Below are 19,444 nucleotides of genomic sequence, written 5' to 3'. Positions count from 1 at the left end.
TCTGCAAGGAGATTCAACCAGTCCATCCTAAAGGAAATCAGTCCTGAATATTTATTGGAAGGACTGATGATGAAGCTGAAACTCCAATACTTTGACCACCTGATGCAAAGAACTGGCTCATTTGAAAAGACCCTGATGCTGGGAAAGATTGAAGGCAGGAGGAAAAGGGGACAACAGAGAATGAGATGGTTGGATGCCACCACTGACTCAATGGACATGAGTTTGAGTAAACTCCAGGAGTTGGTGATGGACAGGGAGGCCTGACATGCTCCAGTCTGTGGGGCTCACAAAGAGATGGACATGACTGAGCAACTAAACTGAACAAGACCCATTTCAGGCCTTTAGCCTCCAGAACTGTAAGATAGCAAATTTGTGCTATTTTAAAGCCATAGATTTGTGCTAATCTCTTACAGTAGAAAACTAATAGACTTTCAGTCTCAGATATACAAATCACTTGTTCTCTCTCACTAATGTGCTCAACCCAACTTTTACCCATAAAGAATTCTCCCTGCTACTGTATTTACATCAGAACACAACCACCTTTGAGAGCAGGGCTAGTTTCAGTGTCCTTGGAACAACTTCTCATTTGAGATGTTCCAGAAATGAGATGGTATAGGGAGGGAAAAATAATTTAATTAATTCACAATAGGTAAGGCATCAGTAGCTGCTGGCTGTCTTTATTGCTGGATGAGTTCTTGGATCGCAAAATGCGGGCAATTACTGTTCACCCTCCATTTCTGCGTGTTCCACATCCACTGGATTCAACTATCCACAGACTGGAAATATTTGAGAAAAAAAAACTTCCAGAAAGTTACAAAAAGCAAAACTTTAATTTATCCTGGAATAATCCTAAATACCTCAGTAAACAATGATATTTTAATCCTTAATAGGTACAAGTGCTGACTAGAATAAAGTAGAGATTTTTCAAAGAATCTGCTGAAGATATAAAGTTGCCTCCCTGGGTGTATAAGAGGTGTGCAACCAGGCCAGATAGGAGCTAATAACTTGTGAGATGGAGTTTAAGAATGGCCACCTTCATGACGTATTTAAAGTGATGAAAGAGAAGAATCTACAAACAATAATAGTCTACACAGCAATCTCATTCAGATTGGAGGATAAAACAAAAGCTTTCCAGGCAAGCAAAAGTTGAGAGAATTCAGCACTACCAAACCAGCTTTAGAACAAATGCTAAAGGAACTTCTCTAGGCAGGAAACATAAGAGAAGGAAAGGACCTACACAAAATAAACCCAAAGCAATTGAGAAAATGGTAATGGGATCATACACGTCAATAATTACCTTAACTGTAAATGGGTTAAATGCACCAACCGAAAGACACAGAATGACCGGGTGGAGGAGAACATGTGCATGCGTGCACTCCCACTTACCACATCACTCCGCCTAACCCCCCAAATTGTGCATAATTATTTTATACTGCTAGGTTAATCATATTTCCATTATGGCTTGCAATTGTAATTATCTTTTTTTTTTGGTCTGGCTACTGATTGTGAAAACTGATAAACATCTTTTACTGTTGTGATTTCGTAACTATTATTCACTTAATACCATTGTATCATGATTGGTCAACAGAAAATAATAGGATTCTATATCACTAAAACTACTATTTAATAGGAAAAGAAAAAGTCTTCCTCTCTGATCCCTGTCTGATGGGCATGTTCCAAGGCTTTGAGGAAGAAATGGAAGGCTTATTTATCAAAACTGAAGGTGGCTTCAAGAAAAGAGGAAAATGTAGCACTTCACGAGCAAAGAAAAAAAAAAAAAACTATCTTAAAATATCAATAATGTCACACAAATAAAATCAAATGTAGCTGAGACAAATGTAAAATCCTACATTTGGGCTTGAAGAGTCTATTGCAGTATGAGAAAGAACTCGATAGTGGTTTGCGTGGGGGAAAAGTATTTTTGTTAACTGGGTGACATGATTGCTGAACAAGAAAAACTGACTGGTGCAATTCTTTACTGGAAAGAGGAAAGAAGTGAACAAATGAATAAAGTCTGACTCATTGGAAAAAAGAATGGCCACCTAAACTGGAACGTTCTTGAACATCAGGATTATGGGGTATCACACAACTGTGTGTTCCACTTTGTTGGACTTGCCTTCACCTGTGTCCTCTGCTTACATTTAAGGGTACTGTCCTGACCTTGGAGGGAGAAGAGGTCCTATTTTTATGTAGATTAATACCAGAGAATACTTGCTTGTTATTAGAGTAACTATGAATTCATCAGAGTTCTGGGTCCTTGAATTTTTATATTCTGTATGGGAAAAAGATATACCTGGACGTGAGTCTGAGTGAACTCCGGGAGCTGGTGATGGACAGGGAGGCCTGGTGTGCTGCGATTCATAGGGTCGCAAAGAGTCGGACACGACTGAGCGACTGAACTGAACTGAACTGAACTGAAGTATAGTTAAGACTATTCAGACCGTCATAAAAATGTTGAATCCTATGTGGCCGGGTTTGACCAGTAACTTTGAGCTATGCATCATTTCCCCGCCTGCCTGCTAAGTCCTCCAGGTGAAGTCCGACTCTTTGCGACCCCGTGGACTGCAGCCCACCAGGCTCCTCTGTCCACGGGATTCTCCAGGCAAGAATCCTGGAGTGGGTTGCCACACCCTCCTCCAAGGGATCTTCCTGACCCAGGGACTGAACCCGCGTTTCCTGTCTCTTGCGGCGGCAGGCGGGGTCTTTCACTACTAGCGCCGCCGGGGAAGCCCCCATCATTTCTCTGCTGCTGCTGCTAAGTCGCTTCAGTCGTTCCTGTCCGACTCTGTGCGACCCCATAGACGGCAGCCCACCAGACTTCCCCGTCCCTGGGATTCTCCAGGCAAGAACACTGGAGTGGGCCGCCATTTCCTTCTCCAGTGTGTGAAAGTGAAAAGTGAAAGGGAAGTCGCTCAGTCCTGTCCGACTCCAGCGACCCCATGGACTGCAGCCTACCAGGCTCCTCCGTCCTTGGGATTTTCCAGGCAAATCCCCCAAATTAGAATGAGGAACTGATAAGACTAAAAGAAGGAAAGTTCTGAAAGGAAGGCAATATTCTCTAAGGAAAAATAAACAACACTTAAGTCTATTTTTAGCAGAATCTATCACCAAGGATTAGCTCTTCCTCGCACAGAGTCAGACACGACTGAAGCGACTTAGCAGCAGCAGCAGATAGCAGATGTGGACAGTTACTGTCAGCCTTCCACTTCTGCTTGCTCCACAGTCATCAGATTCAGCCAACCACAGACTGAAATTATTCAGGAAAACATTTTCCAGAAAGTTAAAAACGCAAAACTTGGACTCCCTGGGGGTTTAGTGATTAGAAATCCGCCTGCCAATGCAGGGGACACAGGTTCAATCCCTGGTCCTGGAAGACCCAACATGCGGAGGAGCAACTAGAGGGTAGCTCCTGCTTGCCACCACTGGAGAAAGTCCATGCACAGCAAAGAAGGCCTGGCAAGGCTAAAAAATAAGTAAATAAACAAACAAAATTTTTTAAAAAGCAAAACTTTATCACATGCTGGCAACTATTTGTACAGGATTTACATTGTATTAGGTATTATAAAGAAAGCTGAGCGCCAAAGAATTGATGCTTTTGAACTGCGGTGTTGGAGAAGACTCTTAAGAGTCCCTTGGACTGCAAGGAGGTACAATCAGTCCATCCTAAAGGAGTCAGTCCTGAATATTCATTGGAAGAACTGATGTTGAAGCTGAAACTCCAATACTTTGGCCACCTGACGCGAAGAGCTGACTCATTTGAAAAGACCCTGATGCTGGGAAAGATTGAGGGCAAGAGGAGAAGGGGGATGGCATCACCGTCTCAATGGACATGAGTCTGAGTAAACTCCAGGAGTTGGTGATGGACAGGGAAGTCTGGCGTGCTGTAGTCCATGGGGTTGCAAAGAGTTGGACCTGACTGAGCGACTGAACTGAACTGAACTGAACTGAGGTATTATAAGTAATCCAGAGATGATTTAAATTATATGGGAGGATGTGCATAGATTATATACAAGCACTATGCCATTTTATATAACTGACTTAAGCATCTGTAGATTTGTGAGTCCACAGAGGTTCCTGGAACCAGTCCTTTGTGGATACCAAGGGACAACCATGTTGAGATCCCAATGATCATTTATTCAACATTCACTGCTGCTAAGCACTGTATTAAGCCTTTTATATAATCAGCCATTTAAATTTAACAAAAATCCAGATTATATTTCTCTTCACTATTCTCACTTATTAAGGGAGAACTAGGCTCAAAGTGACTGAATGACCTGACCAAGGACACACACAACATACGATGAGAGTCAAAATTCAAACCCAAGTCTGTTGCTCCTGTCTTGGTTCATTTTCCCCAGGACCAGACCTGAGACATGATGTGAAGGCAGGTCCTTTCTTGAGGAAGTGATCCCAGGATGCAGGCAGATGAGCAGGGGATGAAGACAGGGAAGGGAGGCAGCCAGGAAAGAGTGTGCTGTCTACCACTACAGACAACCGGGGAGCAAGTCTACCAGGAGGCTCTGGGCACCAGAGTGAGCTGCCTCAGTGTCACCCCACCTGAAGAGTGGGAGCTGCAGGATTTACCCACCAGTTCCCGCTTGTTGGTTGGTTGAGGGCTGTCCTGACTCAGGCTGAGTACACTCCTGCAGCCAGAAAGAAATCTCTTGGACAAAGAATAGCCTGTGTTCGCAGTGAGAAGACCCAGGTGCATGGACATCTCTGGATGATACTCTTCCACTCTCGCTAAGTCCAGCTACTGCCAGACCCCATGGAGGACCCAGAGAGAGACATGGATTCTCATGTGAAAATCAGTCTAGTGTGATGTCTTATCTTGTTAGCAGCCTGTTAACCCAGAAGCTGGAGTCTGGCCTCTGGCACCATGCTAAAAATATCTCCTTGCACCGTCTACTGCGGGTAGCTCCAGGGAAACAGCCAACACTTAGTTTGTATTTGTGACTCATCAGTGCCATAAAACAGACTCTCCAGCCATTTCACAGCACTGGCCAAGGCATCAGCTCCAACCAGGGCCCCACAGGCTTGGTCTCCTTCATGATTCTGGTGCGTTGAGGAAATAGGTCCAAGCACCGTGGGGTACCTGGAGGCCTTTAGTGAATGCATCCTCTGGGCTGAGTATATCATCACCCTGAGAATTCCAGGACCTCAAATCCTGGGTGAATTTCAACTTTCTGGAAAGGTCAACCTCTGCTTTCAGAGGTCTGTGGAAATCAATCAGAACTGAGTTTTGTTTTTGCTTTTTCTGAACCTGCTCACTTTACTGGTAAATGCATAGGATGTAGATTCTAGGATAATGTTTCCTAGACTTTAATGACGGAGAAGGCAATGGCACCCCACTCCAGTACTCTTGCCTAGAAAATCCCATGGATGGAGGAGCCTGGTACGCTGCAGTCCATGGGGTCGCTAAGAGTCGGGCATGACTGAGCGACTTTACTTTCACTTTTCACTTTCTTGCATTGGAGAAGGAAATGGCAACCCACTCCAGTGTTCTCGCCTGGAGAATCCCAGGGATGGAGGAGCCTAGTGGGCTGCCCTCTGCCCTCGACGGGGGTCGCACAGAGTCAGACACGGCTGAGGCGACTTAGCAGCAGCAGCAGCAGACTTTAATGTACAAGGAAGCACTGTGTGGCGACTTGTTAAAATGCAGAGTCCAGACTCAGATCTGGGCAGGGGCCTGAGCATCTGCCTTTTTAACAAGCTCCCAGGTGATGCTGCTGTTCCAGGCACTAGGCCACACCTGGAGCAGAGAGGTGTGCGTAAGCTCCATACTCGAGCGAGTCACAAAGGGCTTCTTGAGCTGGTCTTGAAGAGGAGAAGCAGTCTTTTCAACTAGGAGAGTTGCATGAGGTCAGAGGAATGGGCAGGCCAAGAATTTGGAGTGGTTTGGGGAAAAAAAAAGTTGAGAGGAAGACCCGGGATTCTTTCTAGAGGCATTCACAGGCCACGAGGACGGGGAACAAAGGATACAGTGTCTGTGGGAACACTCGGGGCCCTGCCTCTTCTGAGGGCTCACGAGTGTCATTTGAGTGGAAGGTCAAACCTATAAACATCACTTAGGTTACTTTACAAGCCACAGCCTTTTAGATCTCCAGGCTCTTGAACTAGATTTTCACTTTAATAAATAAAGCAATTGCCTCTATACCTTTTAACAGTAAGAGTATTGAACCCTTGCTGGAATGAAACTTTCACATGCACGCACTCATTTCAACCTCAGCTACATAACAAGACACCTACCAATTGCCCCTTGCTCCAGATGAAGCAAAAAGGCACGTGGTGGTGAGGTGACTTGTTCAGAGACAGAGCTGGAAAGAGGCAGAGATGAGATGTAAATCAAGGAGGGGTCTGAGTTCAGAGTTCCCCTTTGAAACACAATGAACTTAGACCTCCTTTCCACTCCATGCCTCCCCCGATGGAAGGGTGATGTACGCAATAGGCTGCGGCTTCCATCTCTTATGCAACTCTCCCGGGTCAGGGCAGCTGGGTCAGGCGGAGGCAGGCAGCACTCACTGGGCACCTTTGGCTGCCCCACGACCTGAAACATAGCATCTAGGTGCTGACTCAGGCTCCCACATTGCTCCCCGAGTCAAGGCTCACCTTCCTGCCCTGATCCCACTCACCCAAGGATCCCACTCAGTCTATTCCCACAGGCCCTTGCCTGAGGATCCAAGACCTCCCTGCTGTATCAGGCCCCGAACCTGAGTGCATGGGACACCCTGTCCCTTTATGCAGACTCTGTCTGCTCATCTCATGTCCCCAAGGCCAGACATTTCTGCAATGACCCTCTCCCCTGCCTCCAGCAACCAGCACACCCTCAAACCTCAACCCAACTCCTCTCCTCCCTGCTGCCCTTTGCCCTCTTCCAGGAACCTCACCTTGCTTCTTTGACTTACAAAAGGCCACGTGATACCTGCCCCATATTTATAGATCTATCCAGAAGACCTGAACCAAAGTATGTAACCAAACTGCTTTGCAAAGGCATCACTTCTCCAGGACATCAGAAATGCCCTCACCGATCTTGCGGAGGAGACTCCATAAATGTGACTTGAGAAGAACATTTGCTTTGCTTGCCAGAAGTGGCCATTATGATCATGTTTCCCCCCAAAGGCTACACAAGGGAGCAGTCCCCCCCAAACCGTCTTATAAGTAAGACTAGGGAACTTCCCTGGAGGTTCAGTGGTTAAGACTTCCCCTTCCAATGCAGGTGGTGCAGGTTCCGTACCTGGTCCGGGAGTTAAGATCCACATGCCCTGTGGATCTTCACCAGAACTTAAAACAGAAGCAATATTGTAACAGATTGAATAAAGACTTTAAAAATGGTCCACACACACACACACACAAAGTCTTTTAAAAGAATAATTTATCATCAGTCACAGTTGCTTTAAGTATCTGTTGCTTGATAGTTCACATTTGGGCTCAATATTGGAGGAAGCCACTGAGTGTCTCTGCAGGAACCCCAGGACGTGGGGCGGGGGGTTAGGGGATGGGTGGGCGGAAGAATTAGAAAGAGAAACAAGTAGCATTTCTTCATCATCCAACCATCTTTTCACTTAAGAAGCAGCTATTGAGCTGCTGAGTATCTTTTGTCTGTAGGCATGAAAAGATTTGGGCAAGCATCCCACAGAGCAGGGAGCCAGAGGATGTATCCAAATGCACTGCAGGCAGGTTTCCTGGAGCTCTGGGGGGTGGAGGTGAATTGCCAGCACACTGGGCAGCGTCTGGGAAGCACAGCCTTCCATGCGGCCCCCACTGCGGCCCGGGATGAGCCAGCAGGGCGGGGCAGTGAGGGATGGCTGGGGACAAAGTTCTCCTGTCTCAACAAAAGCTCAGTTGCACAAGAGATGAGGAAAGAGGCTGCCGTGGCAGGAGAAACCGTGTCGGCACTGTACAAGGGAGTTAAAAAGAGGCCAGGGACCCAGTTCTAATCTCTAGGAAGAGGCTCTTTGAATTACACCGAACCTACCTTCTGAGATGATTACGGCTTCTTTGCAATCGTCTTTGACTTGGGCTCTCTTCTCAGTGTCTGTGTAGATCCCAGAAGCTTGCTGATATTATCAGGGCTTTGAATTCAAAAACAGGTGCAGGAGCTGACACAGACAGTCATTGCCACCTAAAGCTGGTTGGCGCTTTGGGCACAAAGATGGGCTCTTCCTGGGATTTACTAATTCCTTAACTGGTGACAAACTAGGGCAGCTTCGAGCCAGAATGTAGCCCCCAGGCTACATCTCATCACCCACCATGCCAGCTCCCTTCTCTCATCCTGTCACAAACCAAAGGAACCCGCCTTGATGAGCCAGGTGTGGTGGTGAATAACATCTCAGGCATTGTTGTTACTCAACGTTGTGATGATTGCAAGTCCACAGTGTGTCATTATGACTTTGTAACAACACAGTATGATAGCACCGTGTGGGTGCACCTGGACAGCGTCAAATGTACTCTTTTAATTTCCCTAACTCAAGTTTTTTTTTATACTCTGACCAGAAACTGATTTGTTTAGTCTGAATCTTTTTTTTTGGCTTTGTTTTGGGTTTTATTGGTTTGACAAACTTCTGACTTTAGTTTGCTTATCTGAAAACAGCCAAAACCTAATTGTTCTTGCCTACTTCTCAGAGGTGTCATAGGGATTAACATAATGTGAGTATAAGTACTTTAATAAGTATTATTATTCAAAAATCCCTTGCAGATGTTAGCACATGATTTGCTGAAACTGTAGACTCTCATAACGCCTGCAGAACATAAGCCATAATCCCCTGAATCCTACAGGTCTGTAACCCACACTGTAGAACTATACAGTAAGAACCTGAGAATCAGAATGTTACCATGTTACCAGATGTTACCATGGGTCCAGAATCCTACAGTAAGTGAGGTCATACCTCTCTGTGTCTAGCCTCAGTGATTCTGTAAAGAGGTTAGCTAGTTTATCCCCCAAGGGGGAAACATGACTGACTGATTCTCCCTTTGCGCAAGGATGGTGGGTGGACACCAGGGGTCTTCTCAAGTTCTGCTAAAAACTTCTCCCCAAAGAGCTGTCCATTCATGACAAACACGATGAGTTCCCTGCTGTCTGCAAAATGTGGCAAACACATCGATGGCATTTGCAGGCTGTCTGATATTAGAAGAATGGATGGAAACGTTTCTTTTCCTTAGCGGTGTTGACTTAAACTCCCAAACTCAGCCTCTAAGATGTATGTGACCTTTTTGACTGCATGCTGCTGCTGCTGCTGCTGCTGCTAAGTTGCTTCAGTCGTGTCCGACTCTGTGCGACCCCATAGACGGCAGCCCACTAGGCTCCTCCGTCCCTGGGATTCTCCAGGCAAGAATACTGGAGTGGGTTGCCATTTCCTTCTCCATGAAGAGTATGATAATCTAGGCATGTGCAGGTTTTTCAAAAGCTTAGAATATCGATTTTTTTCCATTACAAATATAGAGTGTGATAAACTTTGATGTTCATCTACAGTGGTGATATCTCCACTAAGACAGCAGTCATCATTCTATTCTTCTCCAGAAGTTTGCCTCTTTGCAATCTCCCATCTCTTCCCTAGGCAACTAACTACTGGGAGAATATTGATTTTTAAATGACTTATAATTTAGTTCACTTGGGTTTTCTTTTATTACTGGAATCACATTCATCATGTATTATTTCTGTATAAAGACTTGTAAATTCCAAGTCTCAGGAGGAAAAGCCCTTTAAACAGTTCTGCTTAGACTCATCATCTCTTTATTCTCTGAATCATCATCTCTTTATTCTCTTCCAAGACTAACTGGCCTTCAGCGGCTTACAGGAAAGGGAGCTGGTTTCTCCAAGCACAAGGGTTCCTTCAACACTTTAGGAGCCCAGCTGAAAGCAAAAAGTCAATAAAAGTGAAGGGCTGTTATCCCTGAAATTCTCAAAGAAAGCTGCTTTTTGTTTCCTTGGCTGCCCTCTAGTGATCAATGATGCAGAAACATACTGCATCTTAGGTCATGACTCAGATGTATCTGCCTGTCTTTATACAGAGTGAAGTAAGCCAGAAGGAAAAACATAAATACAGTATACTAACGCATATATATGGAATTTAGAAAGATGGTAACAATAACCCGGTGTACGAGATAGCAAAAGAGACACAGATGTATAGAACAGTCTTATGGACTCTGTGGGAGAGGGAGAGGGTGGGAAGATTTGGGAGAATGGCATTGAAACATGTAAAATATCATGTAAGAAACGAGTTGCCAGTCCAGGTTCGATGCACGATACTGGATGCTTGGGGCTAGTGCACTGGGACGACCCAGAGGGATGGTATGGGGAGGGAGGAGGGTTCAGGATGGGGAACACATGTATACCTGTGGCGGATTCATTTTGATATTTGGCAAAACTAATACAATTATGTAAAGTTTAAAAATAAAATAAAATTAGAAAAAAAAAAAACAAAAAACAAAAGCTAAAAAGACAGTTACTTAAAGAAATACTACTGCAAGCATGAGGAAACTGTCCTTACTGATAATTCATATTTATATCTCAAAGTGTCATCCCCTTTCCTGTTTCCTGGTCTACAATCCTTTCTGTGAAAAGATAAAGGATTCAACTATTACATATCAAATTAGCTCTAACACAGCATTGCTGCTACTGCTGCTGCTGCTGCTAAGTCACTTCAGTCGTGTCCAACTCTGTGCGACCCCATAGACGGAAGCCCACCAGGCTCCCCCGTCCCTGGGATTCTCCAGGAAAGAACACTGGAGTGGGTTGCCATTTCCTTCTCCAATGCATGAAAGTGAAGTGAAAGTGAAGTTGAACACTGAGCATTAGGACTAGGCTAAAAGGATGAATAAGATAAGGTCCCTGCCTTCCCTGGAGGATAGACGTGAACTCAAATAATGAGCAATGTGATGAGTGCTTAAAAATAGAATAGACGAGACTATATCTGTTTTCTGGATAAGTTCATTTCTGTTGCTTTTTAGATTCCACACATAAGTGATGTCATATGGCATTTGTCTTTGTCTGACTTACTTCACTTAATATGCTAATCTCTACATCCATCCATGTTGCTGCAAATGGCATTATTACAGCTGAGTAGTATTCCATTGTGTATGTTTACCACATCGTCTTAAACAACAAAGTCCCACTGTAGCGCACAGGAGACTATGTTCAACAGCCTGATAGACCATAATGGAAAAGATTATAAAAAGGAATGCATATATGTATAACTGGAGAAGGCAATTTATATATATAAATCATTAAGGACACAAGGAAGAAAGAAAGCCTGCTGTATTGGCCAAAAGAGCTCTAGTGGAGTCTTGCGTGATGGGTGGATGTTCTCCAAACAGACAAGAGAGGGAAAGTGTGTAAGACAGATGAGAGGCTGTGTGTTGAAGAATATTGAGAAATAATATCAGGAAGATAGCCAGGAGCTAGGTTAGGAAGGGCCTTTGGGAGGCTGCATTCATTTGCTGTTCCTGCAACAAACAGCCTCGAACCCTCAGTAGCACCCAGTAAATATCCCCTGATTTTTCACACGTGACTGAAGATGGGCTGGGCTAACTGTCCTACTTGGGCCCCTCCTGGGACCAGCTGGGCTAGCCCTGGGAGTGTTCTTTTCCTGTTACTGGCAGAAGCACAAGAGGAAAAGCAGAAACACGGAAGGTCTCTTCAGGCCATACTCAGAACTCGCCTGCTGTCTCTTCCCTGGATCCTATTAGCCAAACCAAGTCATTGGCTGAACCCAAGTCAGAAGCAGGAAAACATCCTCCACCTCTTTAGTGGGAGGGCTGTGAGCTTACATGTCAAAGGACTCGAATGTGCGGAGGGTAGGAATTAGGGCCAATAATAGCACCTGCCGCAAGTTCTACCTTGGAAATGCTGGGTTTGAGGTCATTATGCATTTTTCTAAACTGTGGTTGGAAAATGTAGCTCAAAATACAGATCTGCTGTATAGGAATGGAGTCTAGATAACAGTGGATACGTGTATATGTATGCTTGATTCATTTTGCTATACAGCAGAAACTAACACAGCATTGTAAATCAGCTATACTTCAGTTAAAAGGTTAATTTAAAAATGTTAAAATCAAAGTAGAGAATTTTCATTGGAAAAAAAAAAAAAAGGATTGGCTTTGGGTGATGGATCCAGGAGTCTCAAGACCCCACGCACCAGACTTGTGGACCCCCTCCCATGGCAACTAGTCCAGAACCTCTAGGGCTGAGACTGGGGGTGTGCACGTTAACCAGGTCCCCAGACGATGCTTCATATTGTCTGACGTCTGAGCCCCCCTGGTAGATAAGTGACATGAAAATGACACTGCCTTAAAGTTTTGAAGCAAACCTGGGACCGCTTTACTCCAGAATGTGGCCTCCACGCCGCATCCATTCACCCACCCCGCAAAGCCTAGGCAGTGAGACCCCTGCCAGCCAAACACGCTGCCACTTGAGCAAACCCAGCTAAACTCTCCCAAGATGGTGCCTAAAGGATCGACTGGTGAGTGTTAGATGATGACATCTCTCCAGGCTAGCTTTAACCTGGCAACAAATCTTCAGCCTAAGAAATGCATTTCATGCATTTTTTCAATCTCTAAAAGGCGCCATGGAAGAGCTTGTGAAACCATGTATCAATACCTCCACTAGAGGCTTATTCTCCCTGCTTGGAAACCCAACTTCTCATCTTGTCAGAGTTAAATTTTACTAAGAAATAGACTGCTCTCTCCCCTCCAGTTGTTCTCTGATTCCAGCTTTGCTCTCTGAAAATTCAGGCCCAAGCCTGAGTGTAAAATATCTGACTCCTACTCCATAATTAAAAAAAAAAAAGAAGGAAGAAAAGAAAAACCCTTTCATGACTCCAAATTTTTTGTATTATTTAAAGACGTGCAGAGCCTAGAGAAGCTCCTGAGAGATGCAGTCATCTACGGCCAGCCTCGAACCCGCAGAGCTTGGAGAAAGATTCTCATCCTAGTGGAGGGCATCTACAGGTAGGTGAACAACCAGAGACCTGTTCACACACTGAGGCGCACAGCAAGCTGACAAGTGGGGCAAGGCTGACCTCTCCTAGTGAAAGAGACAAATGAATGAGATAAAGGGGAGAGGAAGGGACCTGAGCCAAAGCCACCAATGTGAGCTGTCAGGGGTTGGCTCACCTGACCTGTCCATGACCATACGTATGGTGCAGCACCTCAGAGGCTGGTGTACTGGAGAAAGTGTCTTCAGAAATGTCCTGACTAATGGTGCTAGCTTGCATTGATTCCTCCCACTACCCTTCGCTGCCCCACAGTTTCAAAGACCTCTGGGGCTGGGTTACTCAACTTCAGAACACTCTTTGCCTTTACGACAAAGGCAAGAAAGTAGGTACCGCTGATGGGAGCTCAGCTGCCCCTAATTCAACAGTGCACCCAAAGTCTAGTTGCTCCTTGAACTTGGCCAATAGTTGGCATCAGAACACAAAAGGCCTGCACATTTTCCTCAAGGTAAGGCTAACCCGGAGCGCAATTTTTGATTCAGAGCTGGGAAGAGGAGATGGTTTTTGCATCTGAAGACATGTTCAGTCTTCTCTCAGCTTGTGGGCTGAGCAGACACAACATCCTCTAAGCCGGTCAGAACTGCACTTTCATACTGAGGGTTGCAATTGAATTTGCTTCATTCTCCAAATTGATGATTGTTACTAAAGTCGAAATTGCCCCAAACCCGGCTTCTGTCGGATGCCCTAATCCATGAGTCAACGAAGTTGCTCATGACTAAATCAATGCTCAGTCCTAAAGTCAGAAGAATCAAGGGTGATACTTCCAATGATATAATTATGGAAAGATAAACAATATTTCAAGGAAGGGAGTGAGGGCTTAAATTCCCAACAAGAGGGAATGTGGTTGCGAAGGAAGTCTGCCATCAGGAGCAGCATTTCTTCCCGTTCCCAAGGGCACCACCCGAGCATACCTGTCAATTGTCAGTTGTCACAGCCACAACAGAGCACTGCTGGCCCCAGGTGGGCAGAGGCCAGGGATGATGTCAACCCCCTTACAGCACATGGGGTGGGCCCTGCAACATGCTCAATATGCCAACGGTAACGAGAGTGAGAAGCCCTGCTGTAGACTCATGTAACCAACCACAGGCCCAGAACTTGCGACTTTTAGGAAATAATCTCGATTTGACTCTCAGGCTGTCACAACCTCCAACTTGGGTCTTTCTCCCTGTGAGATCTGTGCCAGATGCCAGCCTGGGAGGAGAGCCCTTATCTAAACACCTGTCAGTCAGGCCTGGACTGGTGGGAGGGCGGATCAGCTGAGCCACAGATGGGCATCTCCCTGAAGCAGAATAACAGAACCCAACTGCAAACAAACAGAACTCAGCTCCACTAAAAGGAAGTTGTGTGTTCTGAGTACTTTGATTATGGCTGAATTAAGCAGACCACTGGCATTTCACTGTCAAATAGTCCCATCAGTTACAGAAAGAAACCCCTTGGTAATGGCTATGCTGGGGCTGGGTCCTACCTGATATCAGCAAAATCAGCAATCAACAAATGCACCGCTACTTCCCAGAGATGTATTATGGGTGTATACCTTGTTAACATCCACGTGAATCTTCCTTAGAATTTTCACTCTCAGATCTTTTCAATTTCTGTCTGTGGTTTGCCCCATGGGCAAAGTCCCCCTACCACAGACAGCTCACATAAATCAATTTTTTCAAAACTCCCAAAAAGAGTAGTTAGCCAAATCAGTCTAAAGGTAGTTATCAAGGTAGAAAAGTCTAGATACCAAATCCTAGAAGTCAATAAACTCCACAACAGCAGGTATAATAATAGTAGTAGTAGCAATGATACTACCACCATCCATAGATCATGAAAATATTAATATGTATATAGAGAAGACAGGGGAGTCAGGATTTGGAGGGAGGCCTGGACGTGGGCACAGATCCTGTGTTGCTGCCTATAGCTATGTGTCCTTCATAGAATTCCTTTGTAAAAATTAAATGAGATCATACATGCCAGTGCTTGGCAGAAGCCCAGCCCAGAGTAAACCCACAATCAAAGGTAGCAGTCTTCATCATTAAATTTATTTTCAGTTGAGGAAGACACAGTTCAGAAAACAGTAAGCCATCTGCATGGTGAAGCTATCTGACACCTGGAGAATGGGTGTCAGAGGACAAAGTACGCATTTATCAAGAGCCTAAGCATTGACGCATTAAACATTTCATGTGGGGGGCACCTCCAGTACTCTTGAGGGTATTGTGAGGATGGAGGCACTCAGGTTCCAAGATCTAGATAACTTGCCCCAGGGAAGGTAACTGAGATAAAGCAGAACTGGGATTCAAACCAGGTGGCTCTGCAGGGATAGAGACCCAATAACCAAAGAGTCTGCCCATGTGCCCGCATCCGATGAAGTGAACGTGGAAAATGCAGAGGCATCCATTTGACCTTCCTCATCAACCCATTTAGGGCTTAGTTTCTTTATCTGTAAAATAGCGAGATCGAAGTCTAGAGTTCCATGATCTGGGGTTCAGAAGTACAATAGTATTGTTTTGATGTTCTCATCTGCATTCTCCTTATTTTTAAAGTCATTCTCTTCTAGTTTTGTGTTTCTGGGAAGCCTAGTAGTCCATTCATGGTGGTCGAGAAGTTTTAAAATCATTCAAATATACACTACAGTCAGGGAAAGTGAAAAATGTTAGTCTCTCAGTCATGTCCAACTCTTTGCAACACCATGGACTGTAGCCTGCCAGGCTCTTCTGTCCCTGGAATTCTCCAGGCAAGAATACTGGAGTGGATATCCATTCCCTTCTCCAGGGGGTCTTCTGACCCAGGGATCTCATCTGGGTCTCCTACACTGTGGGCAGTTTCTTTACTGCCTGAGCCACCAAGGAAACATTAGAAATGGGAGATGGGTCCAAAATAACCTTGGATATAAACCAGTATAGCTGGAGCCTAAATTTTCTAAATAAAATTAATCAAGAAATACTATCTAGTCATATCCAAAACTACATATATAAACAAATGTTGGAATCTCAGCATGCCATTGTCTCTAAGAATATAAGCCATTCTCTTGACCCAAATAATGTAAGTTTAAGAACTGAGAACTTCAGTAGTAAAGTCTAACCTCTATCCCTATGGTATAAATGAATAAAGACAAAGGAAAAGAAAACAGTAGTTACCTGATTTTTAATTAATTTCAGCTCCTTTTTTTTTTTCTCCTCTCTTTCCACCTTTCTTCTCTTGGATTATACTCTGGGCCCACCAAGGAGATTTTTCCACCGTGTAAGTTGGCAAACCAGTGGCTTAATTCCCAGTCATGCCAGTGGGTAATATGGTTTAAACACAGAGGAGAAGGTGGTGAGAGGGAGATTTAAAAAAGGAGTCTTGTCACTTAGCTAATACATTATGTAACAGAAAAGATATAAAGAGATTATTCATTGGCTTACTGGTTTAAGAATAATCCAAATCCCTGCAGAGAGATTTCAATTAACAAGTGAAATTATTTTTACCTACAGTTGTATTTTAGTTTTGTTTTGTTTTGTTTTTCCCCTCTATTGAAACCAAAAGAAAACATGACCTTCCACTCAAGAAGAAAATACTGTTCTTAGGTTTGTTTGTTTGTTTTTTCATCATTTTTGGCACAGTATTCTTTGACAGCAATTTTAATAACATAGATAGCCTTTTCATGTACAAACCATACTCAATATACCACTATGGGGAAAGATTCAATTCAAATTTTGTCACATTGAGAAAATGAAAACTTATTGTGGATGAATATCACTCTTTATAAAAACTGAGTTTTCTCTAGAACTCTTGTGTGCCCTGCATTAACTCCTGGAATCAGCAGTATTGCTGAGTCATTAATCTTTGAGGAAGAAATATAAACCAGGTGGACAGACTCCTAACATCAGCTAGACCAGCGCCAGCAAAGATGACTAATTAGCTGCCTAGAGTGTCTGCAAAGTGTTCAGTGTGAACTCTGGATCCTGCCAAACTCGGTTCCAGAACAAAAAATGGCTATTTGTGACATGTCAGGTTTTTAGTGTGTTTGTGTTACCAACTTACAACATTTTAAAAGGTAAGAAGAAGGTTCTAGAATTTTGAGGGCATCCATCCATGTACTGGGTATGACACCCATATGCCTCCTTCCTGAGTCAACACAGAGGGCTCCCAATTTCTCAAATGAGGCCCCAGTGCTACCATTTCCTCCTAAGCTCCTCCTGAGGACAAGAGCAACCCAATGGGTGCCCACTATGTGTCAGACACTTTACAAGTACTATTTCTAGTAATTCACATTGAGGCTTTGTGAGCAGTGTGCTATCATTGTGTTAATTTTACACCCAAGGAAACTGAGGCAGAGAGCAGCAACTAAGTTGCCCAAGTCCTGAATTAGTAAATGATGTGACTACCACCTCAGCTTATGGGGTCAGAGGGCTGGACTCACCGTCAATGGCAATAACTTTAACAAGCAATTACTCTAAGAAAATACTGGAATTAACTTGCAAACTTAAGTAAGAGAAGATGACTCTATGATCTTCGTGTTGTTAAAATCTGAAAGCATCCATTCAGAATGACCTTGTGAAAAGCACAAATAAGATGGACTTCATTAAAATTAAGAACTTCAGCTCTGCAAGAGAATATCTAGAGTGTTAGAAGGCAAGTCACAGACTGGGGGAAATACTTGCAAAAGATCTGATAAAGCACTGCTATCTAAAAGATGCAAGGAGGAGAACGCTTAGAGCTCAACAATAAGAAAACAAACAACTGAATTTAAAAAATGGGCCAAAGACCTTAACATACACCTTACCAAAGAAGCTGTGCAGATAAAAATAAGCACGGGAAAGGATGCTTCACATCGTATGCCATCAGAGAAAATGCAAATTAAAACAATGAGATACCACTACACCTATTAGAAGGCTGAAATCTGGAACACTGACAACAGTAAGTGCTGGTGAGAATGTGCAGGAACCCAGAGCTCCCACTCACTGGTGGTGGGAATGCAAAGTGGTCCCGTCACTTTAGATGGCAGTTTTGTGGTTTCTTACCAACATACTCTTACCATAAAATCCAGCAATCTTGCTCCTTGGTATTTACCCAAAGGAGCTGAAAACTTCTGTTCTCTCAAAACCCTGCACACAGATGTTTGTAGCATCTTTATGTATAATTGCCAAAACTGGGAAGCAACCAAAGTGTCTTTCAATCAGCAAAACTGGTGGTGCATTCAGACAGTGGAATAGTAGCACTAAAAAGAAATGAGCTATAGTCATGAAAAGACACAGAGAAAATCTAAATGCATTTTACTAACTGAAAGAAGCCAATCTGAAAACATCACATAGCATATGATTCCAGCTATATAATGTTCTGGAAAAGGCAGAACTATGAAAACAGCTAAAAGATCCCTGGATGCCAGCAGTTGGGTGGAGAGATGGATAAACAGGTGAAGCACAGCGGATATTTTAGGGCAAAAAAAAAAGTAGGATGTATTATAATGACAGGTACACGTCATTATGCATTTGTCCAAACCCATAGAGTGTATGATGATGAAACTCAGCCCCTGAGCACTGGTGCTAGACTGAATCTCAGAGACAGAGTTTTGGATGGAGTAGAAAGGAATAGCTCTATCGCTTTGCCAGGCAAAGTGGGACGCAAGGGGATAATGCCCTTAAAACTGTGGGTCCCAACCTGGGGGGATTTGGTGAGGAGTTTTACAGCAGTGGTTCCAAGGCAGGGTTCTGGGGGTCAGGGTGTGTGTGCAGGGCCTGTATTCTGGCCTCAGGTGGTCTCCTGATGAGGTCATCACTCTGTGACCTCGGGAATGAAGAATGTGTCATCAAGTATTTAACATCCTCCACCTGGGGGTTTTAATTCTGCAGAAGAGCTCAAAGACACTCTGTGTGTCGCTTGAGGCAGAACCAGAACCTGGCCCCAAGGCTGCTCTGTTGTCTCTTGACTGCTCTTCCCTGCACCCCGTCCCTTCCCTGATTAGCAGCTTATGGGCTCCCTGGTGGCTCAGATGGTAAAGAATCTGCCTGCAACGCAGGAGATCTGGGTTTGCTCCCTGGGTCGGGAAGATCCCCTGGAGAAGGGCATGGCAACCCACTCCAGTATTCTGGCCTGGAGAATCCCATGGACACAGCAGCTTGGCAGGTTACAGTCCATGGGGTCACAACTTTGGAACTCAGGAAAAGTTATGAAGGCTGAAGCCTATTCCCTAGAAACAAGAAACAGGGGACAGAAAGGCTTTTGTGCCCAGGAGCCCCACAAGGCCCTGCTCAGTTTCACGAACAATGCCAAGGGTGAACTCTAGTATAAACTGCGGGCTTTAGATGGTGATGTGCCGGTGGCGGTCAACTGGCTGAAAGAAATGTACCGCTTTGGTAGGTATTGTTGACAAGGGGGGAGCTTATGCCTGTGTGATGCAGACAGCATATGGGAAAACTCTATACCCTCTGCTCAGTTTTGCCGTGAACTCAAAACTGCTCTGAAAAATAAAATCCATTTAAAAAAAAAAA

General features: G+C 44.4%; 1 protein-coding gene across 1 annotated transcript in view; it reads left to right on the top strand.

Moving 5' to 3' along the window:
* The window catches only part of SPTLC3 (serine palmitoyltransferase, long chain base subunit 3), a 153,120-nt gene that overhangs the window by 84,922 nt on the left and 48,754 nt on the right, over positions 1-19,444 (top strand). The window contains exon 7 of the mRNA XM_010844153.1: positions 12,840-12,945. Within this exon, the coding sequence (XP_010842455.1) occupies positions 12,840-12,945 (106 nt within the window). The remainder of the gene's footprint in view (positions 1-12,839; positions 12,946-19,444) is intronic.

The sequence above is a fragment of the Bison bison genome, unplaced genomic scaffold (assembly GCF_000754665.1).
Source record: "Bison bison bison isolate TAMUID 2011002044 unplaced genomic scaffold, Bison_UMD1.0 scf7180017864196, whole genome shotgun sequence".
NCBI lineage: Eukaryota > Metazoa > Chordata > Mammalia > Artiodactyla > Bovidae > Bison > Bison bison.
The sequence above is the reverse complement of the archived record's forward strand: the minus strand, read 5'-3'. Positions and strand labels throughout refer to the sequence as shown.